At 42.3% G+C, this 23,620-nt stretch overlaps 1 protein-coding gene across 1 annotated transcript in view; it reads right to left on the bottom strand.

Annotated features, from left to right (window-relative positions):
- The window catches only part of RFX8 (regulatory factor X8), a 33,450-nt gene continuing 9,830 nt past the window's right edge, over window positions 1-23,620 (bottom strand). The window contains exons 5-16 of the mRNA XM_063339457.1: window positions 21,314-21,376; window positions 19,730-19,793; window positions 18,571-18,705; window positions 18,408-18,485; window positions 17,780-17,893; window positions 17,008-17,158; window positions 15,050-15,108; window positions 10,416-10,572; window positions 8,756-8,850; window positions 7,492-7,606; window positions 3,765-4,056; window positions 1-29 (exon numbers count right to left, since the gene is read on the bottom strand). Coding sequence (XP_063195527.1) covers window positions 3,797-4,056; window positions 7,492-7,606; window positions 8,756-8,850; window positions 10,416-10,572; window positions 15,050-15,108; window positions 17,008-17,158; window positions 17,780-17,893; window positions 18,408-18,485; window positions 18,571-18,705; window positions 19,730-19,793; window positions 21,314-21,376 — 1,291 coding nt within the window. The 3' untranslated portion in view covers window positions 1-29; window positions 3,765-3,796. The remainder of the gene's footprint in view (window positions 30-3,764; window positions 4,057-7,491; window positions 7,607-8,755; window positions 8,851-10,415; window positions 10,573-15,049; window positions 15,109-17,007; window positions 17,159-17,779; window positions 17,894-18,407; window positions 18,486-18,570; window positions 18,706-19,729; window positions 19,794-21,313; window positions 21,377-23,620) is intronic.

The raw sequence follows: 23,620 nt of genomic DNA, 5'->3' as shown, positions 1-23,620 counted from the left end.
ATTCTGTCTTCCAAAATAACCTGGATGAGCTAAAAATTAGAAAAGAAACAGGGCAACCTTTTGACTGTAGGGACTGCAAATCATTCTTTCTCCCTTTGTTGAATAAAAAAAGTCATCTCTGTTCTTTCCTGCTGAACCCGAGGTATTTTGCAGATACCCAACCTTATTTTACATCAATTAACCCAACAAGAGGAGCTACACATTGGGTTTCCTCATAGGGTGGCAGAGGTCCGGTAGGAGGCCACATCCACTTTTTAACGCATCATTCACACTTTATATGTCTGCTATAAGCCCTTCTGGTATTTTTCAAAACAAACAGTCTCAGCCCGTCTCTCCCCCTGACGGGGACTGCTTTTTCATGCTGAAATCATGGCTTTCTTAAAATCAGTGGAAGTTTCACCACTCAATTTAAGCAGGGTCAAGATTTTACTCTCATTTTTTGATCATTTTAGTTAATGATTTCACTTGATCTCTGTACCCTGGATTATACAGACCACTCAGATGAACACTCATCATTCCTTTAAGTGAAGTAGTTAACTATGTCGTTATTTTTTCTCCCTTTTTAACAAATCAAGGTGTTTGATTTGCTCTCTGCCAACAGAGCTATGAACAGCGTAACCTCCGTCTCTCCGTGCCCTGATTTGCAGTATATTTTATGTTACGGAGGTGTAGAATTGGATTAAAAGCTACAGCACGGTGCTCTGCAGATAAACCCACTGCAGGTGTGCAGTTTAATAGGATTTTAATTTGGTAACAAGTGAACAAAGAGAGGAAGCCTAGAATTGGATTTTCTAGATGAAAAAATGCTATTCGTGCTGAGAGAAAGCAACTGCAAGCTCTGTGATAAGGAATAAAGATCGGGCCAATGCTCTCTGAGCTGCACTTTTATAGATTATGGCTCACTCAGAGCATCTTCGTTGCTGCCACCGGTTTCAACAATTCTTAGTTCATACGATGTGCGTTTGGCTATAGAGCATTTAATCTGCCAGACTCCCCGTTAAGCCAGTGTGTATAAATCTTGTATTGTCTCACTCCCCGCCCTCTACATTTTGTCATATAAAAATAATGTTTTCCTCAGGAGATGTCACCAACTTGGAATGTATTCGATCTTCAAGATTATTAAGAATTATTTTCATGCTTCAAATTACCAAAAAAAAAAAAAAGATTCAGAAATGTGCTGTGCTGTTCAAAATAAATGGAAAAACATGGTCTCTCTGCCGAGGAGTGTGATTTATATTCAGCATGAACTAGGAATGGAGGACCAAAAACAGATGGGGATGGAAAAGGAAGAATGAAGGTGACAACTGAAAGATCATGAAGGGATCTGCTAAGGCCCAGACACATATTGATGCTGCTGATATCAGGGCAAGGTTGGGAGATTCTTTTCTGATTTCTGTTACCAATCCTCCTTCTCTTTTTTACAGGGTTTCACAGCAAAACTGAGTTTTTAGCACTAATTTCAATGAGATGAGGGTGGAGGTGCGATGAACAGATTTTTTTCCCAAGCATAACAGGCTGTAGAGAAGGCATAGAAATGCCTTGTGGGACAAGATGAAAAAGATACGGAGGTTGGTGTTGTTGGCAGAGGATGGAGTGGAGGATGGGAACTGACGAAAGACACTGGGTCGCAAAGAGCTGCAGAGGCTGCGTGAGGTAAAGGAATTAAAAGGAAAAATTATGAAATATACCCGTGATGCACAGAGCAATATGTCAGAAACGCGGTCCAGGAAACAGCAGCGTGGCTGGTGGATGCTGCTGAGGCTGCTGAGGGTTTCGATACCCCGCAGAACAGGTTGTGGCCGAAGGGGGATTAGTCAGGAGCAGGGACAGATGGTTGCTTGGGAGCATGATGATGATTTTTGGTGATCAAAAAGTCGCAGAACACAAATCCTCATGCAGTGGGAATCTATTCAGGGGATCTACAGAGATGGCAATACGAACCAAGCAGTGGGTGATGTTTTGGCAGCTGTGTTTTTCAGCAGCCCGTGGAATTAGTACTGACACCCAGAGAAGGAGCCTGCAATGGTTGAGGTAGGAGCTACCACCCATTTGAAGGACACGAGTAGGCAGAAGTGCGCATTCACTCCGTCACAGCTCCAGTTTCAAGTTTTTCATCTACCTCACAGACTGCAAACACTTGAATCACAGCATGAGCAGGCTCTTACTAGACTCTCTTTTTTATATCGCCATTATCAGCATCTTGCATGTGGACTGTTTGAGTCCATCGGGATCTTTCATCTCTAAGCTCTTTCTACACTCTCCCAATCCTAGACTTTCTCCTTCCCTCATCCATACCTTTTCTCAAATCGTCCTACTCCCCATTTCATGTTTTATACCCATCCTCTCTTACTCTGACACTCTCATCAGCCTTGCTTTATTCCTGAGATCATGTACAAAATAGGGAAAACCGTTACACATGGGTAAACAAAACTTGGGTCAAACCCTTGTCTGCTGACACCCGCATAAAAACATTGGTCATAGTGGGCCATGTAAAAGTGCATATGGGCGGCACGCTGAAAGCGCAGAAAGCAGGGCAGATACTAAGTAAGCTTTCTACTGTTTTGTCTCCTAATTTCTAACCATCGGTGGTTTAGAGATTCCTTGCTCATAGCCTGCACTCATCTCAGTTTGGTTTTTGAGGTTAAGGTGGTATGGCAGGATGGGTCATTATAATACATTTGAAAAATAACAACTGTCAAACATGCCTATCGTGTATAATTCTTGATTTGTCCCCTTCGTGCCTTTTTTCTCCCCTCCAATTTTTATTGTTGAGCTAGTTTTAGCGTTTAAAAACAAGGATCCTCCAAGGGTCTTTCTAACTAATAAAGATGTTTTTAAAACAGTCTATTTCCAGTCCTGGTCCTAGTTTATGGAAGCTGAATATGTCTTGGGAGGTGCAGGATAAACAGTAAAATAACTCTAGCAGGATGACTCTCGAAATGTAATTTTCTTTGTGAGTCGTGGTGCCATTAACATTTGTCCAGCACTGTTTTCTGGAAAAACACAATGTTCTCTAAGATTTAAGACAAGGGCTGTTATTGCATGGAAGAGAAATATGAAAACAGCTGAATGTCTAATTTGTCACTTGTGTTAAGCACAGAGCCTTGATCTGTGTTCCCATATGTCCTAATATAAGGACAGCCTTGCATCCTAGGAAGACTTAGAGTCTATCTTGTTTTCTACCTGTATGTCATCCCCCATGCTAGTAAGTTTGAGTCAGGCGACTGACTGCAGAAAGGTCTCAAGGATTTCATGCTTCTGCTTGTTTTGATAAAACTAACAGGCAGGTGGAAGAAAGAGAGACCCTCGGTGCTTCCAACAGTGAGAAAAGACCACGCCATGCGCTCTCTCTTCCGATCAATAAATGTATGCAGTCCGTTTGGTCAGCAAGTCCACAAGCTGCTCCCTACCCACCAGAACAGTGCTGCACTTGCTTAGACAATGCTTGGGCAACCTAAAGGAGAACCAAGTTCTGCTGGAAACCTAAGGAAAGAATCAGGGAACTGCGGTGATGGGGAGGTGGCTGGTATGGAGATCACAATCCCTTGATAGGATCGTGGGGTGGCTGGGGGCTGCTGAAGATGCTCTGTGGCTTGAGGTTTAGGTGACACTGGACACAGATCCACGCAAACCTAGATTTCATTAGTTCTACTTTACACACATAAAACCCCCCAAACAACCACACCCCTCCTAATCCCTCCCAATTTACCCAATATATAACATCTTTTTTTTGTAATTTTCTTTAAAGTTAGTGTTTATTTCACCTTGCGGCCTGTGGCTGTGTCCAGCGAACAACTCAGAACTCTGGAAGAATGTTGCTTAATCCGAAGTTATTCTGGTTCTGCACCAAAGTTACGAGAGCTGTCTGTGGAGCATTGTCTTGAGGTTGCTCCTCTGTGAAATAGCCCCAGAGATAGTTGGGCTCATAAATCCACACAACAGGGGACTCATTTTGCTTTGTGACCAGGAAACTTTCATCTCCCTCCTCCTCTATATAGGACAGGAAAATGTGAGCCACAAAATCCATGAGGAGCAAATTAAACAAATGCCAGGATCCTAGGTTTAAAGAAAAGCAAAAATAATTTTAACATCCTCTTCATTTGCTTATCTTTATGATGTGTTCTTTTTTGAAAGGCTTCATTATAGTAGTGGACTAGACAAAGTAGCAGACTAGCACTCATCAAACAGCACTTACAGAATTAGGTACTTCCAAATATCACAGCAAAATAGGTACCAACTGCAGACTTTAAACATAGGTAAAAGCCTTTTCCCCTTATTTTAGCTGGAAAGTGTACTTGTGTTTAGTTGCTTCTCCCCAATTCACTGCTACTACAAAGCTTATCAACAACCACGTATCATCCCCATTCCACCTCTTCCCAAGCAAACTCTCCTGCAGACGTTTGTATGTCTTGTATCTATGACGTTAAACGGCCGACTTGGGAGCTTGGGGCATAACTGCTAAAAGCCAACAGAGACTCACTGAGGCCGTTGACTTTTGAATCATACCTTGGTTGAAAGCCCCTACAGTAAAGAGCAGGTCTTCTTCCATGTCATAAATCTGCATAGCGATTCCTCAAGCAATTAATGCATTCCACAAACATGGTTACATGGACATCAACAAAGAGATACCACAATTTGTATGGGTGACCAAGCTTTACAGAGCTTTAAAAAATGAGAAATACTGCCTACTTTGATGTTATTTGTGTCTGAGAAGCTGCTGCTTCTGCTCTTTGCCCTTTTGTACATCTTTGAATTATAGCAAAGTAAGTGGAAGTACTTGTTTATGTATGGGGCAAGGAAAAGGACTTTTATACTTGGAGTTCAAACTATACAGACCTGACATAAGTAGTCCACGAGTGTTACTAACAGTCTTACAGGTGTTTTCAATGTACTCAGTAAGCATGAAACAAAAGCTGCCACTCCAGTTGCCCCGTGGGATTATGCAGAGGGACACGGTTTTGAAGAGGTAGTGTGTTGAAGCAGCTCGCTTTCCAAAGAGGAATGCACAGGTCACTGCCCAGCCAGTGTTGCTCAGCGATACATCCCTGAATGCCTCCGAAGGGAGACCAGCAAAGGAAATGGAGGTGGGCCAGCTGACATGAGGCTCTGTGATGGAGGTATGTAGGGGCACGTTTGCTGGAGAGGGGGTGGAGCTGAAAGAGCTGTAGAGGTCCCATTAACCCTGACTGCTGTAGCACACCGGCTCCTTGCTGCCTTACAAGGGGAGGTAACTGCACGGTTCCTCCCATCACACTTGGGCATCACCGATGTGGAGGCTGGGCTGGAAAAGGGTAAAAGTCAATCCTAAATCCAGAGGTGTGAGTACGTCAGCATATTATGTGTGCCAGATGTGCCAAGCTCCAAGGCAAGAGCCCTAGACAGAAGTAAGTTTGGGTTTGGTTACTGGTATGTGGTTTATTTTGGGGGAAGGCACACTGCATTTAATTTGACATTCACACATTTCCCTAAGTAATTGTGTGGATGCTACATATTTCCACTTGCAGGCTGCCCACCATTCATGCAAGAAATGCTGAGATTTAAGAAATTTCTGAAAAGCAATGACCCTGAGTACAGAATTTTTACACCAGATGGCTTGTTAACAACGGCTTCAGCCGTGTCCACTAAAACTCAAAACCCTACCAGAATAGAAACATGGGAAAGAAGGGACATTGTTAGGTCATATAGCCCAACATCTTAAAGAACCAAAGGTATTAAGAGAGAAGATAATAATGATCAAATTAATTGGAGCATCACAGGGAAAGATTAAAAGACATTTTTTTAATTCACTCATATGTGAGAATAAATTCAGTATTAGTGCTACCAAAGTATAGGAGGAAGACTGTCATAAATGGGATGAAAATATCATGTGTAACTCATTTAAGGAAGCCTCAGCAGAGGAACGGATGCTCTCCATCAGTTGTGTCCCTGGCCACCAACAACTGCAGAACAGGGAGGCAATTCATTAAACTCTTCTTGCAGTGGAAAGAGGGAAGAGGATTTCATCATCATGGGGAATTTCGATAAACATTATGCTTCCAGTGCTGTTCTTGGAATTCATTCCTAATCTCCTCATTGCTCAAAATATTGCATGTACCATTGGAGAGTTTTGTGCAGAACTCCTCTGGAGAAAGGAATGATTATTTTTTTTTTACCGTAATGCAGCAGCTGATGGACAAGGAACCCTACTGTGCTCCCTGCAGAGACAGAATAAAACTCTGATCCCACTCCAGAGAGTTTGCAATCTAAATGTAAGGCAAAAGGTAGCAGCTAGATGCAGAAAAAGTGGACACACATACACGCACAAACACTGACATTAGCAGGGGAAGAATACCAAATAATACAAAAGGCGACAACCTTAACATACCCCTTTGTTATGTCTTTGTAGGAAATACATGAAAGTACAGTTTTGAAGGGGAGTTTCAAAGAAGATAATGAGGTTTTCTTTGGCTGTTTGTGTGAAGCCCCATCCGTCAGAAGAGGAAAAAATATGAAGGTGCGCCTTTGAAAACCTAAAAAGCAGTTCATGTGGTTTGGGATCAGATGCTGCTCACAGGAGACGGTGCATTTCTGCAGAATGAATAATAGAGAGCGAGCCTCTGAAAGGTTTTACAGATGAAGAGAAAGGCAGGTCGGGTTGATGAAATATAGCAATGGAAGGGGACTGAACTGATTCAAGACGTGGTTGTACCACTTCAAGTACCACTTCGAGTGACTGTGACTGCACGGTCCCTTCGCTTCCCTTGCCTTGCACTGGTGTGGGTTGGATTTGATGCTTGACAGCTCAGACCCCTAAAACAGAGAGGAAACTAACCCAGCTAAAGGAGTGACTATTTTTCGGTCAGTTCAACAGCTTAAACAGGCTTGCTGCTGGCTAGCCAAGCACTTATGTCAGTGTAAGGCACAAGGAGAAGGAGCATATAGCTGTTGTCAGAAGAACTAACCGCCTTTTTGGCAAGTAGTTATCTCAGTGGGTCTGCTCTGTCTGTATTATACAGAAAGAACCTGAAGGGCTGGGAGCTATCACTTGAAAGATCTGGAATTTTTATGGTTTGAGATATTAGTGTCCCCAGCTCTCCATCACACCCTTCTGCTGGGGGGTGCAGGTCTTGTAAGGAGGGAGAGCAGAGGCTCACACCTTACTCGGGCTGCTGTTCCCGGTGTGTCCACAGACAAATGATGGCTTCTGCCGAAAGAGGGAGTCCTGCCCTTCCCACCATCTCCAGCTGCACGCTCCTACTTCCCTCCCTCCTGAACATCCTAGGGTTGGGATCAGGAAACAAATCTGGTTGAAGATGAATCGTTTAATTTCCCTGACCTGGCTAGCCACATCTCCAGGTGAATGGTGTTGCCTGATGCAAGGAAGGGAGTAGGAAGAAGTGATGCCTCTACCGACTGTGGTGTAAATTTGTGTCAGTCAAAATTATCTGGTGCCTCTGCCATCTCAGGACACAGAGGGGCATGTCAGATGAGAGTCACTAAGATCCTACTTACCAAAACTGTCTGCGTAGGTGAGGGTCAAAGCCTTGCTTACTGCTGTCAGCAGGAAGTTCCACCTCAACTGGAAATCTGATGCCACTTTTCTAAACTCCTCCTTACTCCTGCTTGGCTGCAGATAGAGAAAAAAATTGCTTTGTGATAAAGTTGGTTAAAAGAACTCCTTGCACTGTTGCGGAGTATTTCCCTGTAAAAACTGCATACAAAGGTGGAACAAGCAGGGTTGCTTTTTTTTTATTAGAATCCTAAAATAACTTATGTTGAAAGGGATCTTTGGACATCATCTAATCCAACTACTTGCTCAAAGCATTGCCAGCTTAGTTCAAGCCTTGTCCAGCCAAGTTCTGAATACCTCCAGGATGGAGAATCCACAGATAGAGATACCTCCCTGGGTAACTTCTTCTCATGTTTAACAACTCTCATGGTATTTTTTTTTTCTTTTTATCTATTGGAAATGTTCTTTGCTGCAACTTGTGTCTATCGTCTTGTGCCCTACAACTCTCGGCCCCCAGGAAAATTCCCAGTCCATCTTCCCTATACCATCCCACGAGGTAACTGAGGGTTCTATGAGATGAAGGCACCACAGAACTGCAAAGTACTATTCTTAATTTTTAAAAAAAAGGAAATAAGCAAGCTAAAGAAGTACAATTTACCCTGCTTCTTCAGAAAGGGGAAAAAAAAAATTAACCCCTTCCCACACCCAAATTAATTGGTCTGTCAAACAACCAAATGCAGTGGTGCCATCAAGCTACTGCTAATTCTGAATCACTGGTGGAACAGGGGTGGTAGAGTTGGTAACCTATGGGAAGGTGCATGTGCGAGGTTGATCATACATGAATCTTTCACAAGAGTTACAGACATTTTACTAGAAATGATCACTCTCTTACCACCTCCTAAAAGTCAACACTTTCATGAATCAACGATTTCAGGAATCATAAAGTGTTCTCTTCATTTTACTAACATTTTTCTACTGAATTTTCGTTTATTAGGGCCTATTAAAGTATGTGGTTACAAAATGAGAGCAGATACTGAAACCGCCTGAGTGGATAGATGCACAGAAATGTGCTTGTGGTTGTTTGCACAGATGGAATTTTTGTATGCCAATTAATTCTCCCTTTTTCTGCAGCATGCATAAATTGTATTTATGCAAATTTGCAGTCTGGTCAGGTTGCTAGTGTACAATGTAGTGACAGTCAGCATGTAGCAGGATAAATGATGTGATCAGTCTTTCTTTTCTGAAATTATTAAATTCATTTTATACCTGAATGACAAAAGCCTGAAGATTTGAAGACACACAGTTCAGGAGAACCCGAATATCTGTGGAAGGTGCCAGCAAAGACATTAAGTCATTCAAACCTGTGAAATATGGGAAAGAGATCATTACTTGAAGTGATTGGCTTGCTTTTTGGTTTGTTTATTCAGTTTTTAGCACTTTTTTTCTTTTATCTTTAGCTTAAAATATATTAAGACATCTGTTTATAGCATTTTAATATAATTATACTATTGCTTTAGTGAGGAATAGAACCCTACTTTGAAATCAGTCGGAATTCATGTTTATGTCCATTTCCACCATATCTGCACTGACCTAGTCGTCATGGCAAAGGTGGCAAGAATAAACACTTCCAATGTGAAAGCTGGAATTTGGCTATATTCAATACCAACTTACTTATCTGAGATTTTATGTGGTTGAGGAAAAAAGTCTTGGTTTGGGAGGGGGGAGAAAACAGTTTTAAAACAATAACAAAAAACGCAGAATATTCTGTAGACCAAGAGAAATATATATAATATTGCCGCATGTCAGTACAGCTTGTTCGCCCGAAAGATTGGAACCTACCACCCAGTGCCAAAAGCTACATCACCATGGCACCTCTCTGAATTTATATCCTGCTAACTGAGACGTCTTCCTTCAAGAAGGCATATGGATAGGGTCTGCGAAACCTTGCTTATTACAAGTAGCAGGTTGGAAAAGCAGTGAAAACAGAGAATATAATCAGAGAATACGTCTTGGAAAGAATAAGTTCATCATTAATATAATGAGCAAATGTAATAAAAGCGTTCTGTGCAGTGGTTTTGATTTTTAAGCCACATATAGATGTTATTTAAATGGTTCTCCTGATCGTTCTGTGAAAAAGGCAAATTATTATTCCCGCTGAAAGCCATCACGGAAAGGCTGTGGCGCATCCCTTCTGAGCGAGCGAGTCGGTGGCCGGCCAGGAACAAAGAGCTGAGGTTTCCCCCCTGTCAGCTCCGTGCACATTCTCGTCCAACTTGCCCGTCTCTTGCTAATAATTTAAATAGCAGCCCATTAATCTAAAAATTACCTTGCCATTACGTTCCCATCCCTTTTCATTAAGCTGGCAAATGCATTATGTCATGGCTGCATACAAACTGCGCATTTTATTGTTTACAGCAGCACACTGATTCCACAGGCTGCAATACAGCGAAAGGACACGAAAGCTGAAAGGCAAATAGTCCTCATCCAGTTCAGCATAAAATATTTTAAAATCTGGCCACAAGAAATGATTTTCTGTACTTGGATTAATAACAGAGGAAAATGCGAAATGAAACTCTTGGAAACTTTTTCTTTGTCAAAGAAAAAGGTAAATCCCTGTTTGTCAACCTTCTTCTAGAAGATACAGCATTTAGTAACACAAACCCCACTCCTGCTGCCATAGAAAGCTGTAAGAGAGAGTCAGAACGGAAAGCCTTTAATTCTTAACCTTTAAAGTTAAAAGGATAATATTACATGCTCCATTCTCAATTTTATTGGCTCTTTTCCAGTACTTCGGGTTATGGTATGACTGTAATTCCCATTAGGGCAGATGCCATGAATAAACAAGAGGAAATGCTGGAGCTTTAACAATGGCAAGCAAGGGCTTAAGCGGATAGACAAAATATAGCAAAAAAAATATAAAAATTACATTTGAGTTCTATGTCATTCTGGAGCTCCTCCGGATTCCTACACTTCATTTGAAAGAGGTTTCCAGGCACATCCAGGAATCCCTGATCGATGACAGCATGCAAGTCTGATCGCAGAACAGTGACTTTGCTGTTGCTGTTCAAGACTGTTCTCATTGTCTATAGAGAATAAGAAAACAGTTAATGCCTTTCATTTTCTCAAGCCCTTAACTATGTCAAAAAGCTTCCCTTATTCAATACCAGACTTTATATAACCAGTCTCCAAATTGGGAGGGAAAAAAATAAAAAAATCAAAGGAGATGAATCTCAAGTTGTCTTCAAGAGTTTTTTGTTCTGGGAGATATTCTTTTCAATGACACTCTCTGTTGCTGTCTGTGATGGAGCAGACAAGGCTAACATGCTTGAAGTATCTGGGCAATTGCCTGGGCAATTGGTTTTGCTTAGAGTTATTACAGTTATGCCAAAAAATGGTATTTTGTCTAAAACATGGAATGGTGTATCAGGGCCGACTTTCCCCTCCGTGTTACCTGTCCTTAGTAACGTGTTTCAATTAAATTCAAAGGCAAGTTTTCTCAAGTTGCCCAAACCTTTGAGAAGGTAAAAATAAGATAAGAAATATGGTATTAGTTATGATAATATTAGTTGTGATTTTATCCCTTTTATCTGCTTATGAGTCATTTGTGAATGAGTATGGCTTCGTATTTGTCCCCCAAAGTATTGCTCACATAGATATTGCAAATAATTTTCAGCCCAACATTTGATCCTCATCTCTTCACTTTTTTTTAATTGCTAATATCAAACAGTATTGCTTCAGATTCTTGATTAAATAATGAAAACCATGAAGGCAATTCAACATGAATCCATTAAAATTTGTTAATCCATACATTTAGTCTCTCACTTCCATACTGAAAAGAGTAAGATCCTAAAGCCTTTGTTGAATTTTGGGCTTTTATATTGATAATCCATGTCCAGTTTGGCCATCCAGAGGAAAAATAATTTTTGTAAAAAAACCTTCAGGATTCATAAGCACTTTAACGAATCCCATTCACCAGGTGCTTACCATGACCCCACAAACAGCAGCGAATGCAGCTGCCCATTTGTTTGCAAGCGTAGCTCCCAATCCGGCCATTTTTCTTTTTCATCATTCTGCTAGCTTTGCTGAAATACCAAAAGCACTCTGATTCTCGCTCGCCCGTCCCCTTCAGCTGAGTTAAAGGCAAAGTCTTTTTTTCTTACTTTACTTGGAGTTTCCAGTGTCAGAAGAAGAGCCGCTGCTGCTTGCAGCAAGAGCACACAAGCCGAAGCGCGCGCACCAGCAATACGCTGCTGGCACCCGACTCCACGAGTTTCAGATTAGTCCCTTTAGATATTGTACTAAAGGGACTGTACTAAAAAATAATTCTCTAAATGACTGAGAGCCAGCTCTGACGACACTTTAACACAGCTTACCAGAGGCAGGAATCAGCCCCAAGAAATGACGAGCGGCGTATTCACATTCCTTTCTCGCAGGGAATTTGCACGTTTTTATGCTCTAATTACTTCTGCGTGCCCAGGTAGTAGCAGCTGTCAGCCTGCTTTAGCTACATACGATGGGAAGGTTACTTTTTTTTTTTTTCTTCTTTTGAATGCTGACCCTGACAAAACGGTTCCTATTTTCCCACCAGGTGGTTAAATTATTGCAAAGCACTCTACAAGGGTCGGTATGGTTACACCGTTCAGAGGCTGCAGCTGCACAGCTCCTCTGTAGTACTTCTCATTAGGAGCTCTCTCACCTGCTTTGACCATCAGTTGTCTCTAGTTAAAATTCCAGGTGCGTTTTAGACAGAGAAAACTGAGAAGGCTGATTAGAAATATCAAACGACTCCTACATGAGAAGATGAGATAAGCTTCAGCTTTGGATAGAAATGACTGAGGAAGGATGCCATGGGGATTTGCAGGGAGAATTGCATGAAGAAGGGTAGGAACTTTAAAATAATAGAAGAAAGGTTTTTTTCATACAACAAATAATCAAACCCTGGAACTCACTACCCCAAGATGTTGTGCATGTGAAAAACCAAGGTATTAAATACCAAGATGTGGATATAACATTCATCTTATGTTGCTGGAAGCCAGGAGAGTACAATGAAGGAATGGAGGAGGAATGAGGTATCGCTTGCTCTACTCATATCCACTTCACATGAGCGTCTGATGAGGGCCACCAGGGGAAATGGGATAGGAGTCCACAAAAGCCTAGGATCAGGTCTGACTAAAACACTCGTCCATCCTTTCTGAGGGATGTCCGCCTTCCCATGAAGCATCTGCATGTTTCACAGAATCACAGAGCCACAGAATGGTAGGGATTGGAAGGGACCTCTGGAGATCATCTAGTCCAACCCCCCTGCCAGAGCAGGGTCACCCAGAGCAGGTTGCACAGGAATGTGTCCAGGCGAGTTTTGAATGTCTCCAGAGACGGAGACTCCACCACCTCTCTGGGCAGCCTGTGCCAGTGCTCTGCCACCCTCAAAGTAAAGACGACCCTCAAAGTAAAGAAGAACAGTTTCTCACAAGCTGAAAATTTTAAACACCTGTGGTGTTCAGCTAACCATTTTCTGGTGTGTGTTGGACAGGGGGATGCATTTACATGAGAATTTTTAGCTGGTATTTGTTTCCTACCCTGCTTTGCTGGAGCCCAGTATCCATGGCTTTGGCAAGATCTCTAACAGAAGTTGTAATAGAGGCTATGTGACCCCTGAAAGACTACGGGGATGCTCATTTACAAGACTTACATAATTTCACTTATTGAAACTATTGTTTTTAAAGTGCCGATGGGACTAATCATCAGGTACGCTGGAACTCCTTTGCCTTTCCCCATGTATTTTAAAGAGGCTCTAGAGAAGGGGCAAACATCATTTACTTGTGAGAACAGTGCCAAGAGCTCATTAGCATGAACAAGAACCAAGCTCAGAATGTGCTCAGCTGTAAGCGTAGATTTGAACCTGATTCTCAGGTCTATGAGGTTCACTTTGTGCCAGTTAAATGGTGTAAAGGGGATGTAGAGCCGCCAGAGGCTGCTGCTAGGGAATTCTCCCTGACTAGGCTTAAATTCTCTTGCCCTAAATTTTGAGGGTGTAAATTCAGTGTTGACTCTCTGCAGCTTTATTGCACATTAGGAACAGGCAGTGAAGAAGCAAAAAGCTGCAGCCAGCCCCCTGACATCATGGCTCGAGCACAAGAAGGATGATGTAAAGTCTGAGTACACAAATCAAATGCAAACGACTGGGAATAGCTGGCACTTGCAGTTTTGCTGGATCATGTCCTTCAGTGCATAAGAAGCACTATCTCGAAGCACACGAAGCTGAACTTTTCGAGTATTTAGGATCTCCAAGGGCTGCTGCGTAAATAGGAACTGCGAGTGCTCGGCACCTCCCACAGAGGTCCACCTTTTGCCTGTTAGTGCACCTATGCATGTTTGTGCATTATTATGTTTTTTTAAAACCTTTTTAAAGTGAGGTGTGTCTTTGTGAGTTGCTGGCGATGAGTTTTCCCGTAAAGAGAAGCTAAGTGTATTAAGGACACTGCCGTGCAGTTCATGAAGCCACAGTTCCCCTCCTTCCTCCTCTTTATTGTGGGGACACAGTGCAGTGATTTAATCCAGGTGGCGTGTTGGGAAAATCTCGTACTTGCTCTTTGAAGAAGAGGAGACAATCTATCACCTTTTGTCTTCTTCCTTCCCCATTTGTGACCTATGTGTTTTGTTTTGGCCCGGACAGCCTCAAAAGCCAAGGTTTTGGAAGTATCAAAGGACACCAATGGAAGGAAGGCTGCAAGGAGGGTACAGCCCCTCGTAATAATGCAGCACTGAATAAGTACAGGCTAATGAAACAACTTACTTTGCAGTGCTCAAAGGGTTAAAAATGCATCTCCTGTATGCATCTCCTGATGCTGAGAAGAATGATACTGCAGAACAAAAAGCAGGCAGAGATATTAATTGCTTGAGAGATTTTTGTCTCTTTCTTTCCAAGGAGAAAAGCCAGTCTGAGTGATGACTCCGAGGAGGAAAGTTCAGAGGATGCTTCCCTGCAGCACTCCTTCCAACACTGTCCGCTCAGAGGATGGAGAAGATTTTGTCAGCTGATCCCTGGGGTCCCTGAGAAAGGTGAGGGTCTTGTGCCCTTATAGACCCTACGGCCTGCTCCCTGACCACAGAGCTTCTCTGCAGCCAGCTATTGGTGGTTTCTCTTGTGCAGGCTGCTGTAGCACTCGTCAGAGAGAGTGGTCAGGATGCTACATAGAACCAATTTTAGAATAACTCCAGCATGTGCTATCAGAGCAGCTTTTTCAAGGCTGGGCAAAAATACTGGAAACTGTCATCTGACCCTTCCAGCTCCTATGTTCTCTCCATGGGGAACCATTGACCATATCTCAGAGGCTTTCAGAGAATCCAGAGGGAGGAAAAGGCCTCCTCAGCATACTTACAGTGTGGGAAGAGATGGGTCGGAGAGTAATGATTATCTGGGCCATGGTCAGAATACAGATAAGAACGTCTGTGCTGCTGCTGTTGCCCTACAATGGAGCATCTCATAAATAGTCCAAACTGCTTGAGTGAATGAGATGCCCAGCTTTTCAGCTTTTTTGTTTCATGGATTCTGGAACATACCTTGGCCATGTTAGAAAGGTCTGTCTTTCTCCTGAGTCTTTTTATAAACACTGTAACTTCTGTTAAAGAAGAAGAGGCATATGTTTCGTATCATTAATATTTTACAGTCCAAAAGATGTTAATGAAAGCAGATCTTTTAAGTTAGAAAGCGGATCCCTAGGGGAGAAACAGTCTAATGACGGGCACGGCGGGGACACTGAGCCAACAGTACGGGCTGAGGAGCCTCGCAGTTTAAAGCTGGCAAGCAGAAGCTGCCCAGGTCACCACTCTTCCTTCACCGCAAATCTCTTAACCCATGACACACAGGAAAAATACTTCCAATATTTTTTTACATTAAATACTTCTCAATCAAGACTAATACTCTTTTACACGTATGGTTTAAGGTGAGTGAAAGCAACGTTAATTCTAAACCTCCTATGTTTTGTTTAGAGGGTTTACATTTCCACCTTTATGCATCTGTAATTCTGCAGCACTATTAGTCGGAGTTGGTTTCTTTGGTTCTGTTTTCTCCTGTTTATAATACGTTGCAATTATGACAAGAATGTCCCAATGACATCCTTTTAAGAATAAAATATAAAATAACTGATTCCTGGTTGCAGGAAAATCAAGTATAAAGCAACTTGCAAAGCTCTGTATACAGGCAATGGTCAAGTGAAAATTTCTTTTTCCCTGAAGTTTGTAAAAACCAGAAAGACCAGGATGTATATACAGAGGGTCACGGCTGATTAATTACATATACTTCCATGCACACACGTGTTGAAAACACATTACTAAATTTGCTCTATCAAGCATTCAAATGTAGAAAACTTAAATGCCTCTCTGCAAACACATGTAGCATGGGGAATAAACAAAAGGTGTTAGAGACATGCGCATGCCTGCAGGGCTAAGATCTTATTGGCATCACAGAGACGTGGTAGGATGGCTCCTGTGACCGGAGCGTAGGAATTGAAGGACACAGGCTCTTCAGGAAGGAGAGGCAAGGGAGATGAGGAGGGGGTGTCGCCCTCTGCGTCAGTGACCAGCTGGAGTTCCTGGAGCTCCGCCTGGGGATGGATGAGGAGCCGACTGAGAGCTCATGGGTCAGGATTAAAGGGAAGTCAGGGACAGGTGATGTTACAGTGGGGGTCTGCTACAGGCCACCTGACCAGGAAAACCAAGAGGATGAGGCCCTCCATAGACAAATAGGAGCAGCCTCACATTCACAAATGTTGGTCCTCATGGGGGACTTCAGCCACTCCAAAATCTGTTGGGAGGGACAACACAGCAGGGCCTAAGCAATCCAGACTTGTCTGGAAGTCTTACTTGAGTATATGAATGCTAATACAATCCATTGTCTACACAGGAGCCCTGCTTTGTCACTGAGGAGCTGGTCTTCACTCGATGAGCAACTGAGCAACATGATATTTTAGCCAGAACCTTCAGGATCATATGTAGCTATATGTACATATTTACGAGCACGCATATATACACACAGCTTTGTATAGTACAGATTTTTTCAAATTGTCCTCTAATGACAGAGTCGTAGTTTCCTTATGGGACTATGGCTTTTTTCCCCTTTATATTGAACTACACTATAGCCATTAATTAACTTACCCGCACAAAACCATTCGCAAGGTGAAGAAGCAGAATGATACCTAAATTTCAGAGGGCAGACTGCATATTATTCAGCCATCTACGCAGCTAAAGCGATCATGGCAAGAGACAGATCTTTAAAAAGATTCAAGTACACTTTAATTTACCATGAATTGGGAATAAATTTGGCTTAAATTTGTTCTCACACGTTATCTGAGACTGTTTCTTTTTAACTGTATCCCAACTACCTCTAGTCCTCCCTATATCAAAGTTACATCAGCTAAAAAAGTTTTTATAATAATTTCTCTACGAGTCTCATAACACAATCTTCTCTGCAGTTTAAGCAAAGATTCTTTTATGAAAATCTCTCTGTTACTCAAACATACCTGTAGATTTGGATGTTTGAAGTGTTAATGGAAACTCTTTCAAAGCATTAAGCAGCCAAAGTTCAACATTTTTACTGAACGATCTGATTGACTGCATGTGTTGCACAGGCATCTCCTCCAGGAAATCGTGAAATAGGATGTTCTCCATTACCTAGAATACAAATTCATGGAGCTGCACATGATTGGTGTACCACAGATGCATGAAATAAATTGCATTGATAGTTTAAATGGAAATGTAAAGAAGCTCGGGGTTTTTTTCTTCCAATTAAGCCATAGTTAAGCTACATTTATCAGCAGAAGGAAAAAGATAGTAACAATAAACGTCGTTTCCTGAATTAATTACCAGACACTACTTAATGACCTGCTTTAAATAAGAAGCAAATTATTTTGATCAGAAAACTGCATATTTCTATGTTGAATGTAACCAAGAAATGCAGTAGTGTTCTCAAAGGGAAAATAACTCTCCTAATTTGGAAAACAATTACCAGTCGAAATTTCAGTCACATAACCCCATGCCAGAACCACAGACCACATTTTTAACAGCACGCTCCATTGATATTAGGAAATTTCAAAGGAATATATAGCAGCAAAATGGAAGTTATCTCAAATTCCACTGGCTCCTTAAAAAATCCCAAAGAAGCCAAAGAACAGACTTGAGGTACAAACGAAAATCCCACAAAAGAAGCAGCTGGCCCTTCTCCTCAGGAAGAGCTACCAAAAAGAGACAAACACATGATAACATAATGGCAACAAACATGTGTGTCTACAGTACCTTGAATAGCTGCTTATCATAGCTTTTGAACAGCTGGCATACATCTGGCATGGACATCAGTGCTATTCTTTCAGGCTGCAGAGACCTCCAGAATGAGATGATACAGGCTTCCACCTGTCGCACAAAGTCCTGTATGAATTTTCACTGGTTTCGCACTTGTGAAATGTGAAGTGTAATTCAGTAAAAAAACACACATAAGCACAGAAGCGGAAGAATGACCGTGGAGCTGGGTTTTTTGCCTGGCCCCATCCTGGCTGGGCTCCAGCATAAATGGAAGCGTCCTGGGGCAACAAGCTGAACTTCAGGCAGCGTAAGAAGGAGGAGAGAAAGAATTAATCCGTGGATATGAGGATATAATGAAAGACATGTCTCCATGGCCTTGTGTTTTGTACTGGGCTCAGACCTGTTGGTGTGCCAGGAGTGCTCCGGGTATGCCTACAAACTCAGATTCTCTGAGCATCTTGCGTTAATTAAGAATTCCCAAATAATTTGACTGAATGCTCCTTTTGTCTATAAATTAACATCAACCTTAGATCAAACCATCAAGTAAATAAACTACGCAGAAACAATTTTATCCTTGGAGTTGTTTGCTGTTGTCAGAATGAGTGTTATTAAAGCAAAGGCATACCTTGTCAAGCTCTTTCTCTCTCACCATACGTAAAATATCTTGACAATAGCTGTAGTACTCATTGGCAAGCAGTCCAACCTGAAGAAGGTGACCAGAAAGAGGGTACAGAAAGATCACACAGGCAAAGAGCTAACTAGCTTGATAACCGAATACTTAAACGTACCATTTCATAGGAATATTTCTTCCCTAACTCTTGCTCCCAAGAATAGAATCTGCAGAATTCAGGCCAAGGGTACTGAAATCTCTCTTGTTCCGTCTTCAGATAAATGACAGATGGAGAACAGTGCAAATCCTTGCTCTCAATGCATCGGAATTTATTTTGAACAATAAAAAAAAAAAGGAAGATCACAATTATCTTGTCAGTTCTGTTAAATGTATTAAGTACTTTCTTGAAATTGTATAACATGATTTTTTAATACGATGTATTTCTTCAGAGGAATGCTTGTCCTTTTTTTCAGAAAGTAGGGGTGGATGAAAGAAACAAGCATGGTTGACTAAATGTTTAAATCCCAAATAGTACATGAATTTCTTTTCAAAACCGGTAAATATTTAATGCTATGCGTATCTCCCACATATGTGTTCTATAGCACTCATGTCACAGTTGTAACCTTCTAAATAAGGCTGCAGATAGTTGGCTCTGCTGCTGGGGTGACAGCGCTTTTCTCATCAGCTGTCGTTACATCCACTTCAGAGCACTCATTACCGCACCCGAGTGCTCTGTGAAAATAAGACAGGCATCCAGATTCTCCTTTTATCCTCACTTTGGTCCACCTAAGTTTGCTGCTCGTGCTCTGCTGACTTCCAGCAACCCTGGTGTGAAGCCACCCCATGACAGCACGCTTATGGGAGAAGTCCCACAGGTTAGCCTCGCGTCTGCCCTTTTCGGTGAGCAGGGGTTGCGCTCTTTTTTTCTTAATCATTTCCTAATATTTAAACACTTATTGTGCCGACAAATTCTGAGCGCATTGAAAAGACACCGGCTCAGCAGCGCGAGGGTCTGTTACTGTGGGCCTCAGGCAAGGAAGGTTGTGCCCCACTAACTCCCCTAATATTCAAAACCTGGGCTGTCAGCCACGATTTCCAGTCTCAGCAGAGATAAAATTATTTGAGGTGACGTTAAGAAAAGAAAAATATTTAGCTACCAGGTGAAACAGGAGTGGGGGGAGTAAGCATTTAGTGAGATTACGCAGACAAAGATTATTTTGAAGAAGGTGATGGGTTAACTGCATTTCACCAGAGCATATTATATAGCAGTACGAATTAAACACACAGATAGACATTTTGTTGTAAGTCTAATGTATCTTAATGTATCTGAAACTCACTGTTCTTTTTTTTTGGCTATTGCCCTTGTAACCAACTGCATCTCCATAACGGCAGGCGTTTCCACTGTGGTAGAATATACAACAGAAAAGAAAAAAAGAAAAAAACCCAAACTTTAAAAAGCTCACCAACTTATTCTGTATTTAGTAAGACAATGAGCTCAAACTGGATAGAGTGCACTAGTTTGGAGCATTGTGTTTGGGAAAGAAACCCCGCTCACTTTCCTGCCATTCAGCAGCCTATGATTTTCTAACAAGTCTGAAAACCAATTTCTTAATTTTAAGGTAAAACTGAACCATTCATTATAAAGATGGCAAGGTATTAGCCATTTAATAGTGCAATGTCTTCCAACTTCCTGCAAAATCATGGGTTTGTGTCTGTAGTCGCAGTTTGTTTGGAATGATAATAATTATAAACACAAATAACGAAAGCGTAATCATCCTTGTGCTTTGATTTCACAGTAACTCCATTTTCTACACCCTGTGTCAGTTTAGATGGCTTTTTTTCCGGTTGTCCCCCATTTACTTTGCAAGCCTGCCATGATGTTCCACATGGTCAGAATTCACCCGGACCTGCAAAGGCTTGACCACTGGATTTTGGCCGAAAAGCCAGGGATGCGGGCACAACAGGCTGCTTTCTTGCTTTACCATCTCCTACCTCTCTCCCTGCCTGTTTTGCTGAGGCTAATCCTACAGGAGGGAGAGGAATTTTGCTAGTAAAAGGGACGTGCTGTGAGATTTGGATTCCTCCAGTCAAGCCCCCATCTGCTGCTGACACCTGCTCGCTGTCTGTGAAGGCATTTCAAACTCCAGGGTCCTTTTAGACTCGGCTGGTTTGAAGGGTGTCAGGCAGGAACTTTGCCCAAAATGTGCTTCCACTGGTGACTGCTAGCACTCGGGCTATCTAATCAGATCCTGGTTTCGCTGCTGTGATGTATTGTAAACCAGGGTACCACTATACGTCCTGAAGGGATGGGGGACAAAACGTAACACCTTATCTGTTTGGAAACTCAACCCACTCAAAATGCATCCTCTCGCTGCCCACAGAACAGACCCTCGCCACCTGAAAAATTACCTTTCCCTCTGCCACTACTCTCTGCCATGAAGGCGGTGCTCCAGTGAAACAGCCAAACTGGCCGCCCAAGACAGGGCACAGCATTCATGTTGGGTATGTTTGGTAACGCTATCAACTCTCCCAGACGTTTTGGAGCTGGTGGCTGGACAAAGGGAAGAATGTGTAAGTAGAAATGTTTCATAACGCTTCTTTCAACCAGGTCCTTCCTGCAGATTTCTAAAGCCTGTGAAACAAAATTAATGAATATTTTCCAGCTCCTGCTCTCCCCGAGAAGGCGGCCAGCTGTATCTTCTGCTGCTGCTGCTATGGCAACACATATCAGCATCGCTCTTCTCCAGTGGGCTGGCTCCTTAGGCAGGCTGGCTCCCCGCTCCCCCCGACGCGGGGACGGCGAGGTGCGAGAAGGGCTGCTGCGTGGGTCCTCCCACACCCCGGCAGCTCAGTGACCATTAAGTGCTAAGAAAGCTAACATCTGTGTCCTCCCACTGTTCGCAAAGGTGGTTGGGACTCACCCGGTGCCCGCAGGGGTGCTCGGCTGCCAGGCAGAGCTGCTCGCTTCCCCGGGAGAGCGGTGCCTGGGAAAAGACGGGACACATAAAAAAAGAGGTGGGTGGGAGAAGGGGAAAACCGGTGACAGCAAAATCACGAGGATATTCACCATGTGTCTTGCAGAGTTTGGATGAAGCTATGGGGTGGGAACTAGAGCTAAAACGGGAAACACAATGGTGGGGATGATGAAAAGACTTAAAAGAGGAGGTGAATGCAAAGGACAAAGGAAAAATGAAAGGAAGGAGAGTGGCGAATGTGTGTGCTGTTGACTGTCAGATTACACTGAGATTAGAAAAGCTAATTTGCTAGAATGATATCAGGGTTTTTTTTTATTAAAAAATCGTGGGTTTGCTGTACTAGAAATCAGAAGCCCAAACTTTCCCTATTACTAGAATCATAAAGTAACTCTTATGAAGCCAAAATTTGCTGGCATTTTTTATCACCGCCATACTCCAAGCCTCCTTGATTTGCCAGAACAAGTACCATTTTAGGGAGAGCTCATCCTCAAAGCTCTCATTCCTAGAGGGCATCCTATTGTAATGCAAATCAGAAAATACCATATTCCCTTAAATCTCTGCAATCCATTTGGAGACCTCATTGGGTACAGTTGTTTTTATTTACACTTCTTTCACCACATCATCATCAGCGCCGTGGTACACATATCTTCAAAAACTTCAAGGTTTCTAAACAAGCCAACTCACAGGTGCTGTATAAGAGCATCCAACTCTCATCACTCCAACTCAGTCAACTGACATGTATGAGGCCCCACTGACTATCAAAAGGCAAATGCCTTTTTTGTAATTAAAGGCAAACCATTATAATCATACGGCCATTTCTATTACACCAATAAGCAAAGCTCCCAACCTGCCAGATCCTTCACAGACCTAGTTCCTCATTACCAGCATCGTGGCAATTGCCAACTATCCCAATATCGTCAAGAAATATTATTTTCAGGAGTTAGAGACAGTGGATCATAGTTTTGAAACCAGCCCTTTCTTCACCAACCAGTAGGTTAGGTGGATGCCTTAGTCTTGCAAATGGGCTCCCAGCTCCACCTTCCCCTCAGGTAGATTCAACAGAAAAAGCATCATCATTTTGGCCTCTATTCAGGCATGGGAGGGAGCAATACTTATTGCAGGTAGAAAAGTCTTCAAGTTTTCATTACTCTCTTTCTAAATTTCAATTTTCTAATTAAAAAAAAGAAAAAGTCCAGAATTTGCCATTGATGGTTTTATCAACTTCATTGGATCATGAAAAATTAATTCTGATTTCAAAAAGTACTGAACTCTATTGAGAGGACAGTAAAGATGAGGTATTTCCTTGATGCATTCCTATTTATTTGCAAAGTATGTGCAAAATCCTAAATCCAGATGGAAACAAACTCAATTATTTGATTGAAGCTGCTGTTTATTTTGTATGTGGCCTAATTTTGGTTTTTGTTTTTTTTTTAATTGTGCTATTCATACATCTCTGGTTGCATTTTTTTGTGCTTTTTTACTACTTTCTCTCCTTCTTATTCCTGCTGCCCTTTAACAGACACAAGAAGTAATTGTGACCCATGGCTGCCCAGGTGTTGTGGGTGTGCACGTGTGCTCAGGACAGGGACGTGTGCCAGCATTTACAGTGGAAGCTGTTCTGATTTCAGCTGTCTGGTGTCACACATCAGCTTAGTGGCTTCTTACAACTGTCTTCGATGAAGGAAGTGTCAGACAAGGTAATTTTGTAGTCAAGAGACTTTTCTATTGCAACTCAAAAGATGATCTTTGTCTGAATACAATCTTTATATTTTGACTTTTTTAAATCTGAAAAGTTATCCCAAGAAACTATATCAAGATCACTAGATGGCTGGTGATGTCAGCTCTTTCCCTGGAATACACCTCCTTTTCCTTGGATTGACCAAATGAAACATAAGTTTTTCAGGCGTAGGTGTCCAGGCAGGCACCTCTGGCAGCTGGTGGAGAAGGTGAGGGAGGCCTGCAGCCAGCGCAGCAGTTCATCTATGGTTGAGCATGGGCTGTAGTGTGTTCCCTACCTCGTCAGGGAACACGGCTCATTTCTGTGAGGGGGCCAAGGACTGAAGCTGTGCTGGCGTATGTGGTGCTTCTGGCTGCCAGCAGTGGCTAAAGGCCTTGTTTCTGCACCTGGCCTGGACTTAGCCAACATTACATCTTTGGTTCCTCCTACTTTCTGTAATTTTTCTGCATGTTTCCAAGCTGTCAAGAAAAAGAGCGACAATTCAAATTGTTCTGTTCTCTCTCTCATCTCTTCTA

The sequence above is a fragment of the Chroicocephalus ridibundus genome, chromosome 1, assembly GCF_963924245.1.
Source record: "Chroicocephalus ridibundus chromosome 1, bChrRid1.1, whole genome shotgun sequence".
NCBI lineage: Eukaryota > Metazoa > Chordata > Aves > Charadriiformes > Laridae > Chroicocephalus > Chroicocephalus ridibundus.
Note: the sequence above shows the minus strand (reverse complement) of the source record. Positions and strands in the feature narration are given on the sequence as shown.